The sequence below is a fragment of the Phyllobates terribilis genome, unplaced genomic scaffold (genome assembly GCF_046119375.1).
Source record: "Phyllobates terribilis strain yellow unplaced genomic scaffold, ASM4611937v1 Scaffold_3__8_contigs__length_932513732, whole genome shotgun sequence".
In the NCBI taxonomy this organism is placed as follows: Eukaryota; Metazoa; Chordata; class Amphibia; order Anura; family Dendrobatidae; genus Phyllobates; species Phyllobates terribilis.
In genome coordinates, this window is record NW_027362763.1 from 276,800,181 (window position 1) to 276,816,732 (window position 16,552).

At 38.1% G+C, this 16,552-nt stretch overlaps 1 protein-coding gene across 1 annotated transcript in view; it reads right to left on the minus strand.

Moving 5' to 3' along the window:
* The window catches only part of SI (sucrase-isomaltase), a 414,470-nt gene that overhangs the window by 94,316 nt on the left and 303,602 nt on the right, over positions 1 to 16,552 (minus strand). The window contains exons 41-47 of the mRNA XM_073674817.1: positions 16,376 to 16,492; positions 12,085 to 12,233; positions 10,181 to 10,265; positions 7,254 to 7,310; positions 5,433 to 5,557; positions 3,070 to 3,158; positions 2,739 to 2,788 (exon numbers count right to left, since the gene is read on the minus strand). Coding sequence (XP_073530918.1) covers positions 2,739 to 2,788; positions 3,070 to 3,158; positions 5,433 to 5,557; positions 7,254 to 7,310; positions 10,181 to 10,265; positions 12,085 to 12,233; positions 16,376 to 16,492 — 672 coding nt within the window. The remainder of the gene's footprint in view (positions 1 to 2,738; positions 2,789 to 3,069; positions 3,159 to 5,432; positions 5,558 to 7,253; positions 7,311 to 10,180; positions 10,266 to 12,084; positions 12,234 to 16,375; positions 16,493 to 16,552) is intronic.

Consider the following 16,552-nt stretch of genomic DNA (forward strand, 5'->3'; position numbering starts at 1 on the left):
AATGCATTACTGACAACATATAAGGTATAGAAGGATAAATTCCCAAGCTCAATTATTTATAACTTTATATCATGCACGTGGATTACATTCAACATCCATAATGTTCCAGAAAGTTTCCAAATCCATATGCCTAACGAGCCTAAACCCAGAATTAGATCATTCAGACAAACATTTGTTAACGTTTGGGGTATATATTTAGTGAATTATTCCACAGACATAGTTTATTTTTGGAAGAAACTTTTTCACTCAGAAAATTTCATCAATTAAAACATTCAAATAGATGCCACAGAATTAGAAAGTTGTATTATTGCGTACAAGCCTGAAAGTTTGGGGCGTACATTTAAACCTGGACCCAATGGGGATGACGGAACGTCCCACCAATAACCATTTAGAGGCCATAGTTGCTGTTCACTATGTAATCTCAGGGATTTAACTAATGAAATCAGAGCTAGGTCCAATTACAGCAAATTTCTGCTGTGTAAAACAGCCATCATATGCTGAGTATGAAGCAGGCTCTGCACATAAGCCCTACTCATAGAAATCTTCCATACTTATGTTGTTAATATCCAGCAGAGGTTGGGAATAGTGAATAGACTGAAAGCAGGAGAAAGGAATTTAAGCAATGGGCAACCAAACTCACGGGTCCCATAGCAGTTGTGTGGCATCCCAACTAATAAAAATGACAGTCAAGTTTCCGACACAACATGAAATTTAATTTACTTAATAACCAAAATTGTAGTTAGAGTTATACAGGGTAATTCACTCTCTACTTTACCCAGAAAAGTTGCTGTAACTTCTAAATGAGACGGTTGACCTTACTGAAATTTGGACTGTACAAACTTTGGTTTATGAGAAGTAGGTGTGCAATGAACCTCAGCAACACTGACAAGAAACATACTCATGCTGAGTAGTCTCGCCGACTTGTCGCCCCTCGGGTTGTCTCTACTCTGAGATAAACTTGCTGCACGTCTTTCTGCGCATTACTAGTTTTTGTGTGGTGTTTGTACTTCACTCCTGTCTAATTCCTTCTTCATTTGTTAACAATGTACAGATACAGTTTGGAGGAGCATGTTTTCATTGTGAAACGATATTGGAAAACTGAGTCCTTAAAGAGGTGCCAAAGTGAGTTACTAAAGAAGTTTGGAGGTCAAAATCCGCAGTCCAAACAATGTATTTAGTCATTGGCAAATAAGCTGGAATGTACAGGAACATTACTGGATAGGCATAATGGAGGATGTCTAAAATTGTCTGAGGAAACAATTCAAGATGTGAAACACGACTTCTGACATCTCCACAGAAATCATTGCAGAGGCTTTCCCAGTAGACAGCCATGTCGTATTCCACATGTCAATGAGTGGCCAAGAAAAGCTGTGTTCACCGGTACAGAGTCACTGTACTGATTTAACACCTCTGGATTTTTTTCCTTTGGCATCATTTGAAGGGGCGGGTATACAGTAACAAGCCATGAATATTACAGGCACTGCGAGAGCACATACAGCAAGAAATTCAGGCTATGACCCCAGACGTCCTGTGGAATACATTCAACAGTAGAGAATGATGTGTGTAAGCATGCTTGGATGCAAAAAGTGGACATTTTCAACACCTGCTTAAAAAAATCAGTTTCTCATGAACCAAGGTATGTACAGTCCAAATTTCAGTGCGATATATGGTCTCTTTTAGAAGTTACAGCAATTTTTCCTGGTAAAGTAGCAAGTGAATCATCTTGCATATAGAGATCTTTTATATCATTGATATAACAATTTCATGTGTTCATACTGATGGAACGGTTAATGCTGCACATTTGAATTTACCAATGTGCAGTAAAACCGAAAGAAGTGAACGGAGTATACTGTAAGTTAGTATACATGCAACGTGTAGAAGCATGTTCACACTGGTGATTAAACAAACAAAACCTAACATAGAAACAAAATGAACATATGCCCTGCTGTAAGTAAGCAAAAAAGCAATTGTGTATAAAAATAATACAGGGTACCTATTAAATACTGCTTTTGATCAAAAAAAGCATTAAAGCCATCCCATCAGCACCAAGGTGTACCCAATAGGGATGGTCCTAACCTCTAGTTAGACCAACCTCTTGTTAGACCATCCCGATTGGGTACACCTTGGCACTGATGGGATGGTTTTATGCTTTTTTTAAATTAAAAACAGTGTTTACTGGGTGCCCTCTCTTACTTACAAGGACTATTGCTTTTTGCTTACTTACAGCAGGGTATATGTTTTTTTTTTGTTTCTATCTTAGGTTTTCTAACCAATGTGTAGTCAATGTTGGTGAAAATGTAGAGAGCAATTATTTATACTATGTACACCATTATAAGAACTGGTTAGGATGTATATACAGATGAAGCCAAGGTTATCATGGCTTACAATGCACCATCTTGAAACGTATCATAAAAAAGGTTATTTCTGTTAAGAGGAATTATATAACATTTCACAAGCCATTGACCATTGTCAAGTTACATTCCGAATTATACATTTTGTGATGTGATAATCGAGTTCTGTGTTATCTGAGTCAAGGTAACCTTTGTTAGATCTCTTATTCGTCAATTCATTAAATATTTATTTGCAACATTAATGTTGGATATTTGAACCTTGCCCTATATATTTATATATCTCATACTAATATGGACAATTCAATATCTTTATAATTAAGAGATTGTTTTTGTTGACAGATAAATTATGTTTTTAATAAATTCACACAGCACATCACACGTACTTACAGAAGTTGCGTGGAATTCATACATAGTATAGACTCCATGATCAATCGAGTCTAAAAGAAAAACACAGTGAAATCAGTCTTTTACTACGAGCCTGATAAGTTCACTTGACAAATGAAAAAAAAATAGAAATTATAAATCTCTGGCTTAGGTACGGGAAAAGGAATATCACACTCAGCAAGGATTCAACAAACACAATACACATAATATAAAATGCAGATACATATTCATCAAAATAATATAGTAAATGGCAGATATGAGGCTTGCCACTTTCCTTTATAACTATAAAGTCTGTCATTATGTTCATGTAAAGATGTAAAGTGTGAATACTTACCAATACTTTTACCATCATCCCAGAAAAGATGTCCGTGGGCATTCTGTTGGGCATCTAAAGCAACTAAAAGCTTCAATGGCTGCAATCGACTGAAAAAGAGGAATGGATAAAAAATAAAGTCAAATGTACTAATAAATATTTTAATTTTGGAGACTAAAATTTACAATTTATCCCTTAGCATTATCAATTTAAATGTATATTTGTATGTATATTAATTCATAAATACACATACTATTTACGTACTGAGGCCTGGAAATATATACAGTAAATACCACTAATAGTAGCCTACTGATAATTATTTATATTTTATCCAGCTAGATATAAGACCACATTTTTCATTACAGAGTCATATTTTTTTGTGTGTTTAAATTGATAATACTAAGGAATAAATCATATATTTTAGGCCCTACAATTAGTGTATATACTAATATATACATATATATATATATAAACATACAGTACAGACCAAAAGTTTGAACACACCTTCTCATTTAATGATTTTTCTGTCTTTTCATGACTTTGAAAATTGTACATTCACACTGAAGGCATCAAAACTATGAATTAACACATGTGGAATTATATGCTTAACAAAAAAGTGCGAAACAACTAAAAATATGTCTTATATTCTAGGTTCTTCAAAGTAGCCACCTTTTGCTTTGAAGGTGGGTCTTCAGCTTCCTTTTGAAGGTTTCCACGGTAGGCGAGAGTCTGATATGTTGGGGTAGAGAATTCCAAAGTAGGGGTGATGCACGGGAGAAATCTTGTATGCCATTGTTGGAATAGGAGATAAGAGGAGAGTAGAAAAGGAGATCTTGTGAGGATCGGAGGTTATGTGGAGGTAAGTACCGGGAGATATATGGAGGAGACAGGTTGTGGATGGCTTTGTATGCCATGGTTATGGATTTGAACTGGAATCTCTGGGCTATGGGGAGCCAGTGAAGGGATTGACAGAGAGGAGAGGCCAGGGAATAGCGCAGGGTCAGGTGGATTAGTCGAGCAACAGAGTTTAGAATAGATTGCAGGAGTGGGAGAGTGTTAGAAGGGAGGCCACAGAGCAGGAGGTTGCAGTAGTCGAGGCTAGAGATGATGAGGGCATGCACTAGGGTTTTTGCAGATTCATGGTTGAGGAATGTGCGGATCCGGGAAATATTTTTGAGTTGGAGTCGGCAGGAAATGGAAAGGGCTTGGATATGAGGTTTGAAGGAGAGATCAAAGTCAAGGGTTACCCCAAGGCAACGAGCTTGTGGGACTGGAGAGAGTGGACAGCCATTGTCTTTGATAGATAGGTCAGATGGGGGGGTTGAGCGAGATGGTGGAAAGATGATGAATTCACTTTTATCCATATTAAGTTTTAGAAATCTAGCAGAGAAGAAGGATGAAATAGCGGACAGACATTGTGGTATTCTGGTTAGTAAGGAGTTGATATCAGGTCCAGAGAGGTAGTTCAGTGTGTCGTCAGCATAGAGGTGATACTGAAAGCGATGAGACTCTATGAGCTGTCTCAGGCCAAAGGTGTAGATGGAGAAGAGCAGGGGTACTATAATAGAGCCTTAGGGGACACCAACAGATAGGGGGCGAGATGAGGAGGTGGTGTGTGAGTTGGAGACACTGAATGTCCTGTCTGTTAAGTATGAGGAGATCCAAGATAGGGCCAAGTCTGTGATGCAGAAGGCAGATGACAGGTCCAGAAGGAGAAGGACAGAGTAGCGTTGCTTGGATTTGATGGTTAGTAGGTCATTGGTGACTTTAGTCAGGGCAGTTTCAGTGGAGTAGTGCGGTCGGAAACCAGATTGGAGGCGGTCAAAAAGGGAGCAGGAGAAGAGGTGGGAGAAGAGCTTGAGATGGACGTGTTGTTCCAGTAGTTTTGAGGCATAGGGGAGAAGTGATATGGGGTGATAGCTAGACAGAGAGGATGGGTCAAGGGATGGTTTTTTTTAGGATGGGTGTGATCTAGGCATGATTGAAGCATGAGGGGAAGACACAAGTTGTTAGTGACAGGTTGAAGAGGTGGGTTAGGGCTGGGATGAAGACTGCGGTAAGGTTTGGGATGAGGTGGGAAGGGATTGGGTCAAGTTTACAGGTGGTGAGAAGTGATTTGGAGAGTAAAGAGGAAAGTTATAGATATATATATATATATATAGGTACAGAAGGAATCAGTGACATGACTATGGGTGTATGGTACAAGGTTGAGGGCCTGAAGGCCATTAACAGAAGAGGCAGTTTGGGGAAAAAATATAGAAACAAAAATATGTAAAAGTCAAGTGTGAAAATTTTCTACAATATTTGAGCCAATGAAATCTCATTACCATACATTATCTTATAATCCAATTTTTTCGAATATTCTTAATATTGACCATTTTTACCTTTGATTGGTATTCAAAGCAGGAGCTTGCTGTGGCAAAATGTAGCCACCTCTGACATGAAGGTTAATGCGGTCTAATGGTGCTGGCATAGTTTTCTTACTACCAGGGTTTTCTACTTTAATACCCTTCAAAAGAACAGTGTCAGTTATTAGAAAATGCTTTACTGTACATATTAATAATGATAAAAAATATAGTAGAATCAGAAGACACATTTTTGGAGCAAAGTTTAAATGATTACTTTTTTTTAGCTTTTCAACCCTTTCTGTACATTTGTTTTACATGCTTGGAAAATTCTATTGGTGCATTGAGCTGCCCCAAGATCTGAGTCAGCTTCATACACAGTGGGTGCCAGCTGTCTTATACAGACAGCATCTACCTCTAACAGCAGTGAACAGAATTTTCATTGATGTCTTACAGTGCTTTCACACTGCGTTCAGGTACCTGTTCAGTAGCACCCTTATCTTGAAGTTGCACAAAAAATGGTGATATTTCAAGATGCTTTATGCCAAAAATCTAGTGTAAAATTTGGCTTTAGTGCATTGTATACATTTGCTAGGTAACCAGAGTCGACACATGGGTACATACATTCTGATTCTTTAAATTAAAGAATTGTTTCTCAATTGCTCTGATTCTAAGAGTGTACAAATGTCATGTGAACAAGTCATTTTGTGCATGAGACCTGTAAAAACACAGAAGTGTGTGAAACAGCGTTTGCCTCTTTGCTGCACTCTCCCATTGCTGAAAAAAAAATGTATATGCATAAGGTGAGAAAAAATAAAAGAGCAAAAACTTATTTGTGAATGTTGCAGTTTGATTTCTTGATATATAGATTGCATAGCATGCTAGGTGGAAAGTCGAACATGGCCATGACAATAATTTCAACTCAATGGGACTTGATCTGATTCCTGCTATTTAACAACATAAGTGCCGCCATCAAGCTTTAACAGCGGCATTTAAGTTGCACAATTCCGACAACTTAGGCACCCATTGACCACCACAACAAGATTGCATAGTGCCAATAGGTTTCCATGGAAACCAGTGTCTTACTAAAGGCTCCACTATTGCCGTCATCTTTTTACTCCTATAAAACCAATAGGAGATTGCAAATTATAATGTATATTTCAAAACTTCAATATTGCATTACACAATTTAAGCAATCAAATAAATAAATTCAATAAAGAGCATTAAAAACATATGCACACTAAAATAATACCACTAAAAACTGAAGCTAACCACCCCCCGAAAACAAGGCCTCACACAGCTCCATTAATGGAAAAATAAGAAAGTTCCAAGTTTCACAAAATGGTGACACCGATAGTTTTGTTTTCATGAAGTTCAGAATCTTATATTAGCTATTTAAGCATAAAATCAATTAAACGAGTTTGAATTTACCATAATCGTACTGACCTGAAGAATCAGAGCGCCGGGTCATTTCTACCACTCAATGAACATCGTAAAAACATTTTCTTCATCATTTACATTTTGTTTCCTGGTTTTCAGTATATTATTCGATAAAATGAATGATGTCAATCAAAACTACAACTAATCATGCAAAAAAACAAGCTTTTATACTGCTATGTTAATGTAATAATAAAAAAAAATGTTGTATCTTGTAAGGAGGAAATTTGTTTTGCTAAAGCATAAAGTTATCTCCATAAGTGTTATCCTATGGCTACTACAGCAGCTAAGCGCCATTCACTTGAATAGAGATAAGACTCATAAACAAAAGTTTCACTCTTTCTAGAGCAAAAAAGCCATATTTTTCTCATGCATTCCGTTAACAGCTACAACCAATGAATATATAAATGCCAATGCACTTACTGTGTGATAATCATACCAAACTGTGTTGGGGAAATAGACGTCAACAGTTCTGGCGTTCTACAATTAAGCAAAAATGGATAAGAGATAAATGCAAAAGACCAATAAATAATAATGCTATTAGACTTACAGATGTAATCAATGGGCATATTTATCAATACTACAGTATGTATTAATTCTTACACAGCACAAACGTAGACTAGAAAATCTTTAACCAGACTTATGCTTCATGTTGTTTGATAAATCTATCTAATTCTAAGATTTTACAGTCTACATTTATGCCAACTACTAGGTGACTTACTTTGAGCCAGAAATTTGAATCAAAAATTGTGTCACATTGTTTTGCCACATTGTGTTGCACATTAAGTCTTATTTTCCAAAAGGACATGCCTCTTTTCATCGAGGACACGCTCCCTTGTCGGATAAGATATAGAATGTGTATAAAACACATAATAAATATGATGGAATTCATGGAGTAAATTTTAATGCCACAAATTACACTAGAATTCTGGTGTAATTAGATTGATAAATTTGCCCTAATGTAGAACTTTATCAAATTATACAGTTACCACTGAGTTTAGTAAGTATTGGTTAACTCCTTATTTCTTCAATCTGTACCTAATGACACATCTGCTACACACCTTATTGTCAGGAAAATCTGCCACTCAAACAGTCCAAATGGGCTACAAAGGCAGCAATCTATATGATGAATGAGATCTAAGGGGTAAAGTTTCTTCTTGTGGAAAGTGACAAGCCAGGCCTGGTATGTCAAAGTGAGGAGACTTATACGCCATGCATGTTCCTCTGTCATCTTCCTCTCTGAATAGGCAATTTGCATATTTAATTTCAAAGTGGAGCATGCATGGCGTATAAGTCTCCTCACTCTGACATGACAGGCCTGGCTTGTCACTATCCTCAAGGAGAAACGTTACCCCTTAGATCTCAGTATTAAGCCTCTCACCTAGCCAAACCAGAGCTCATACTTTGCACCGAAGAGGGGCATTACCCTAAATTGCTGTGTCTGCAAATTGAGATTCTGCTTTGGCTTTTATTTTAAGTCATATTGAAAGGCTCGTTAAACTGTCAATCTTGACTTTTAGGATTGATGCTTCCAATAGGCAGCACTAGAGTTCTAGTCCTCTTCCTCTCTGAAAAGGCAATTTGTATATATAATTAATTTAAAACCCTAATCTTCCACGGCTCAGATTAATTGAGCTTATATCAAAGTTGGAGGTCCACAGCTCAGACATAGTAATGAAACTAAAAAGTGTTTGTGAAAAAGTCATCAGAGAGTGACTTTTGCATTCCTCATGAATTTTAACTGCTGAAAAACTGTTGTAGTGATGTTCAGCTGACACAGATTGCTGTTTTTCATTTTATGGACATTCCTCTCACTTATTGCATATCATATAAAGCCCAAATATTAAACCAGACCTGGGCACTAATTGAGCTTTACGGATGTACACTTTTAGTGCCTGATCCAATTGGGTTATGGGTGCTCAGCCATAGTCATAGTTTACATATGCTGCGACCGCTGAGGTCAACATTCTGCAGTGCTGCATGCAATTAATGTGTTTTATGTGCTTAACTTTCAAGTCAGGAGCAAGGCTATAGGGAATATGAGAAAGCAACAGTTGTGAATAGGCTGTTGTACCTCAAGAGTATGTTCTCACATCGCATTTTGCCTAATTTTTCCATGCAAAAAATGCAGCATTTTACTTTTCCAGCAAAGTGAAAAATATTTGCAGCATGGCAATTCTATCAGCGTTTTTTCCAGCGTTTTTCACTGATTCCCATGAATGGTAAAAAATGCATGAATAATGCAGCAAAAAAGTGCTTATTTTATGCAGAGGTTTTTCCTACCAATAGATACAATTTTGATGCAGAAATGTCTGCAGCAAATATTTATGTGTGCACAAACCCTAAAGGGTAGAACATATAAAAGACGCAGCACCACGCGTTTCCCTATAATAAAAGGTGCCACTCCATGCTGTACCAGTGATCTTTAGCATGTGTTTCTCCACTAAGTATTTAGCCTCTTGATGAACCTTCTATTATGGGTAATTGCTTTGAGGCATGAGTAGCGAACAATAAGTATTCTCATTCATACTTTATTTTTTTGTGGAATACGGTTCTGGTTCTCTACAGTTAACCTTATCTGCCATTTACCTTTTTGATCAATCGTCTTGGACCAATATTAAGGGGAATCTTCATCTGGGTCTTCTATATGTTAGGGATCTATAGGGCTGTTTAGGGAGAGCCAATGTTGAGCGGGGACACTATCTCTCATTTATCTTTTAGGGTGCCAGCCTCTGTGTCTAGGCAGTATCAGTATATAATGCATTTCTGTAGGGATTTACAGCGTCCCTGGAGTCACCTGGTCTTATAATAAATTTGTCCATCCTAGGTCCCTATTTTCACCCTATCTTTAAGGGCATTGTATTAGTTGTTTCTTGTTCAGCTTTTTCTTTTTTGTTAGTTTTAATGCATTCCTAATAAAATATATTTTTTAAGAAGGTGAACTATATGTTCTATTTTCGATGTCCATTGTACTATTACCATTTATGTGATTGACATACCCTGAAGGGCTATAATAAAAATTCAGCAGCATAACTATATAGATGCAGGGGTTGCAGTCGCACCAGAATCCCAGCGTCAAGAATACCAATACTATAAATGACCAGTTATAGCTGGAGGACCTGTTGGAGATTTTTGATTTAGTCATATAGGAGAATGACCCTTTCTATTGGGGAGGTAGCACTCACACTGACTCAGTCATGAAGTGAGAAGGGACAAGAAAGCCCAGTGAATATGTGGATTAGTTCTTGCAGATTTCAAGGCTCAGCTGGAACTGGGATATTTAATCTGCTATTCCAATGACTGGACAGTGAGTATGGAAGATCATTATGAGGAATGTAATTTTTACTTACTTCCTTAAGTACAGGGCTGATCATAAATGCTGCTCCCCATAGGAACTGTTCATATACATCCCAGGTTGTCTTATCTGCAATGAATCTTGAAAAGTCGGAAAAACACATATGATTATCATGTATTTTATTACAGAAACTTAGCAATATAATACAAAAAAGACACATTGTACAAAGAAGACATATCCAATAATCAAATCAAATCTATAGAACAGAAATTAAGTTTATTTTAATGTATTCAAAATTACACTATATAGAAGAAAACACAAATAAAACCAGCGAAAATACACAAAAGTGCATAAAGTACTAGTATGGTCAGGCACCCACAACATGGAACCCATTAATAAGGGCGTAATATAGAACACCTGTAAAAGTAAATACTATACGCTAATGTAGCCAAGCATACAGTGTAATCAATGAGCCAAACCTAGATAAAACGACATGAAAAAATCAGATAAGGAAGATCCTTTATATGCTAAAATAACCAAAAGAAATAGTATGAAGTATAAATAGCTATCAAACACCTCAGGGCAGTCAAAAAGGACTATGTGGGAGATGAGATCTCCACATGTATCTTTGGAAAAACGGCTTTCTCAGGGTCAAAAAAGTTGTGATTATTCCCTGAGTCAGTCAGATTTGTAATTTTGTATAGATTTAACAAAAACGTTATTACTGTTATTATATTGCTCGGGTTTCTTTACTCTTTACACTGATTATAGTGGTACTATGTTTTCTGGTGTCCACCTTGGTATTCTTTGCTAGTTTTACTACTGAAACATGATTCAAAAAACTAATAACTAGAACTGGAAATTTCTAGTTAACAAACCAATAAAGTAACAGAGGAGTATAAATTAAATTGTCCAAATTGACAATTATTCTTACTGTTTAATAGAGCAAAAAAATAATTAAATAAATAAAGCAAAATATAAAAGCTTTAATATCTCTGAAAAAAAAAGTATTGTGATTGCCTGATTTTAGTGATTACTCTAGGTCTAACTTTTCATGTATATATATCATTGTCTGTATTTGTACTGTGGTTTGTGGACTGGCAACAGTTTTTTTGACCCAGACTAAAGCCCCCGTCTCACATAGCGAGATCGCTAGCAAGATCGCTGCTGTGTCACGGTTTTGGTGATGTAACAGCAACCTCAACAGCGATGTCGCTATGTGTGACACTTTGCAGCAATCAGGCCCCTGCTGTGAGGTCGCTGATCGCTGCAAAGTGTCCTGGACCATTTTTTAGTCGATGCTCTCCCGCTGGTCAGCACACATCGCTGTGTGTGACCAGCGGGAGCAGCGATCAGGCTGGTAACTATGGTAAACATTGGGTTACTAGGTGCGCGTGTGCCCCTAGTAACCCGATGTTTATCATGGTTACGAGCCTGCTAAAGCGAGCGGTAACCTCCCGCTCACCGTAGCAGAGTGGTAACCATTATAAACAACGGGTTACTAGGAGCGCGTGTGCCCCTAGTAACCCGATGTTTACCATAGTTACCAGCCTGCTCCGGCTTCAGCAGGCTCATAACCAGGAGCAGGACATCGTGGAAAGATTCTTTCCACGATGTCGCTGCTCCCCTGATCGTTGGTGAGCCTGCCTGTTTGACAGCTCACCAGCGACCACATTGCGACGCAGCAACGATCTCTGACAGGTCATATCGTTGTCGGGATCGTTGCAGCGTCGCTAAGTGTGACGGGGCCTTAACAGCCTCAGTAGACCAGGGTCAAGAAATTGTGACCCGTACATGGACCATGAAATGCAGACTTGTCCATTGGCCCTAACTTGCTTACTAGACCTTTCAGACACTGGAAGATTTAAAGAGACTCTTTTTATGTTGATAATTTAAAAGAAAAATTGTAATAACGTTGAATGTATAAAATCCTTGAAATGATGAAATGAAGCTACGTACTCATGCAGGAGTGGTCTCACTACAGTGGAACCTGTAGTATGAGCATCAAACAGCAAGGTGTACAAGTATGGCAGAAGTGTATATCGAATATTCAGGACATCCCTTGATAAAGCTTCAAATGTTGAATCAAAGCTGACTGGATCTTGTTTCTGAAATAAAATATTATTTGTATTAATGCAATTACAATTGTTGCCACCCTAAATGGTTTATACATGCATGCCCTTATTATTAATAGTTTGTTCCTCAATAGTTAGTAATTGAGATAAATATGAATTTATTAGCATAAAATAATTTAAAAGGGTTGTGTCATGATGCACACGTTGCTGTTAAAAGCTTCTAAATAGGTATAAATGTTCACAAAAAAGTGAATAACTTGAATAATAAACACTTTTTTCTATGTTCTCTGGTTAGCTTGTGTCTCCTTCATGTCATAGTGAATAGGAGTGATTGCATAAGGGATTACAACGAAGACCCTTGTGACAATAGGTGCCTCTCCATTATTGACTCAGTTCTCAGATCACTGCCTTTTATAGTCATCTTTCCCAACTGTAGTGGTCAAATAGTCCCCTATTATAGTCCAGCTTCACAGTAATCCACTTTTTTTGCTTGTGTTCCTTACTTCATCTCTCTAAAACATTCCCCTGTCTAACTCTTAGCCATCATATGCTTGAATATGATAGATACTGTATATGCAATGCTCCTTTCCCATGTCACAGTCTGAGCACAGATTCGGGTCTCCTGACCCAAGGTGTACACATTGCAGGTCTTTTTACCACTTGGTTTACCACATGGTTCAGATTTTAAAATCTGTAGCATGTTGCTGTGTTAGGGAACTCTTTTAATGCATGCACACAATGCCACAGCATGGGCTGCAGGCATTTGGGGCATGGCAAGAATTTTGTGCCCTCTAAGAGCACATTTACACAAGCTGCAACAAAGATTCCTAGGAACACTTGTTTCTCAATGATCAACTTTTTTAAAGAAGCCACCAATCACCCAACTAATATGTAAAATCTATCATCAGGGGAAATGAATAAGGGCATGAAAAATCAGCATTCTCAGGCCCCATACACATAAAGCCCCGTTCACACGTCAGTGTCTCCAGTATGTGTGGTGACAGTTTTTCTCATGCACCCGGACAACTTACAGATGCACACACATTATAATCTATGGACATGAGCATATGTTCGTGTGTTCACACAAACCATGTGTCCATGTGACCCACATGTAGACATGTCCATTTTTTTTTGGCAGAGACGTGACACATACCGGAATAGAATGCAGAATAGAAATGACAGATATTTAAATGTGCAAAGAGAATAGATGGCTAGATAGATATCCGCAAGATATCTAATTAGTGTCTTACATGTGTAGTTTACTGTAATTGATAATAAATAATTTAAAAAAATGATGTGGGGTCCCCCCTATTTTTGAGAACCAACAAACGTAAAGCAGACAGCTGTGGGCGGATATAATCAGGCTGGTAAGGTCCCTGGCTATTCGGCCCTTCCCAGCCTAAAAATACAAGCCAGCAGTCACCCAGAAATGTCACTTTGCCTGGCTCTTCCAGATGCCCTGGTGTGGTGGCAAGCAGAGGAATGGTATTTGGGGTTGATGACAGCTTTGATTTGTCTAAAATCACAGCTGGCATCAAGCCATGGGGTTGATAATGGAAATTTTTCTTTCAGAGATACTAATTCAGTAATAAAAAAACAGACACAAAGAAAAAAAACACTTTATTTGAATAAAGACTCGACCACATTAACCCTCATTCACCAATGTATTGAAAAAAAAATCCCATGCAGGCCCACATTAATCCAAAAAATCCAAAGTAGTCCTGAAAAGGAACTTGGAAGACATAAAAAGACAGAAATAAAAACAAGACAGTCCCTTTTTCACAAATTTGTTACACAAAATGTTGCTATTCATAGAAGCTGTCTCCACCTTCTGTGAATAGCAGTAAAGTGACCGCTATTCACAGGTGCTGGATACTGACTACAATAACCATAAGAGCGTCCGGGTCTCGTTGAATGCAGCGGAAGCTAGCAACAAGTAGGAGCATTGACGTCACTCCAGGCACCTGTGAATAGCGGTCACTTTATTGCTATTCACAGACGCCGAAGACAGATTTGAGGCATGTGGACTACATCGGACGTGCATGGTAACATTTTGGGTAATAAATTGGTGAATAAGGGACTATCGTCTTTATTTGTCTTTTTAATGTCTTTCAGGTTTCTCTTCTGGACTACTTCGGATTTGTTGGATTACTGTGGACCCGCATGGGATCTTTTTAATTATTTTTTCAATAAATAGGTGGGATAGTGTGAGGGATTCTTTATTCAACTACCATTACCCCGAATGCCACCACACCTCGAACATGACAAACTTGAGCATGGCGCTTGAGCCCCCTGCGATACTCGATTGAGTAACAAACGTACCCGAGCAACCTGATGCTTGATTGAGAATTGAGAAGTGGTGAGCATGCTCGCTCAACACTAGTTGGAATTTAAAAAGAAAAAAATAGTGGTGACATTTTGAATGTTGGGAAAGTTCTCGAAGCAAGTCTCTGTGTCTGGTCTCATATAATTGTTAGTGAGAGAAATGACAGGGAGCCAAGGAGTAGAGGAAGGACATACAAGGAGTGGGGGAGCCATGGATGGAGAGCTGGGAAGCTGAGGAGCAGAGCTGAGGCAGGAGAGGCTGGGAGCAGAATCAGTGAAGCAGTCAGTAAGTGCTCTGCCTTTTCAATAGCTGCTGCCAGTAGAGAGAGCAATAGTTGAGATGAGTTTGTCATCTGGTTGCTGTTGTCTGCATAGACGGAAGCTCAGATGATAAAGCTGTCAGTGTAATGAGCTTTGTCATTTCTGCCCTTCCCTGTGCAGGAAGCATCAAACCAGATAAATAACCCATCACAACTGTTGCTCTCCATAGGGGCAAGAGTGATTGAAAAGGCAGAGCACTTACTGACTGCTTCACTGACTCTGCTAGCTGAGGAGGAAAACAGTGTCAAATTATGTGAATAGCAGGAGATATAGGGGGAGAGATCAGCAACTGGGGGGAGCTGTGGTGGAAGAGGTGGGGGAGGCTTACCAGTGGGGAGGAGAGGGGGAGATGAATCAGTAAAGCCACCAGTAAGTATTTTGTTTTCTCTGACAAATTATTTTTATTGACTTTTTTAGAAGGAGAGGTCATACCTATATATACCATACTAATAGCCTAAAGAAAATAGGGAAAAGGGAAAGGGAAGAGGTATGGGGAAGAATAAAGAACCATAAAGAATAAAGTATAAGTTAGTATAGTTCCACTGCTGTCTAGTTATCTAGTAAGTCTTTTGCACAAGATGAGACATCGGTGTATTCACCGGTACTTTTTGATCCAAATTTAAGGATGTCATCCTTTATTTTCTAATCAGGCTCTGAGGAAGTGTCTTCAGAATGATTACTTTCTACATCCACAGGCAAATGACAGTAATGTTATTTGAGTAAAGCTCACTTTATGATTGATCAAGTGATATGGATTCCTTCATCATAAATGAAGTTATAGGACTCCTCTCTTATTGGTCCTCTGTATTGCACTCACAGATATTGTAACCAGTGTCTGGCCTCAATCATTATTTACTGGATGAGACAGTTTAGGGGACATAGATTTGATGTAAAGTTGTTTACTATTGTTATCTGTATCCCTGAGAGAAGTATTGTCCTCTGCCTGTGTGCTAACATTCTGTACTTTGCCTAGCTGTGGCTTTACATGCGGCTTATCAATATTCACTTCACTCATTAGCTGCAGGGAAGTGCTCAGAGATGTCCATGTGCTGGAGCCAGAATTGCTGCTCTTCTGTATGTCCGTGAGAGAGACAATGTCCTGAGCTCCGGCTGGTTGATGCGCATAATGATCCAACCTGCATGGCCTGCATGGGAGAGGGAACTGCGCATGCTCATGCTCTAGAGAGGGCTAGATGGCCAGACATAGATACCAGTAATGCTATCACTAGGGTGCACCATTCTGACCATCATAGGTACATATGTTTTGAAAAGGGCATCATTTTTAATATGTTTAATATACAAAAGTATTTCTTTACATGATGTCTACTTGATTACTTATGTTCAATGGTGGCAAAACCCTTTTAAGTAATGTACTAAAATTTCAGGAAAAGTACAGTTACATTTCAAAGAAACATAAGCAACTTGAGTAAAGCAGTCAGAAATGAGACATACAAACACAGTATAAGTACAGTATAAAAGTTGACATCCAAAATTTAGCACAAAAAATTAAAGTTTGCTTAATAAAATACCATCCATCCTTTTCCATTGTGATTTCTTGAATATGGGTAAAAAGCTCCAAGTTGCATCCATCGGGCACATAATTCATAGGTAGTGTTTTGAAAAAATCCACAAATGTCTGCTCCAGTCTACACATACAAATTAAAATAAGAAAAAAAAATTGTGAGGTTAGAATGTAGCATTTAAAA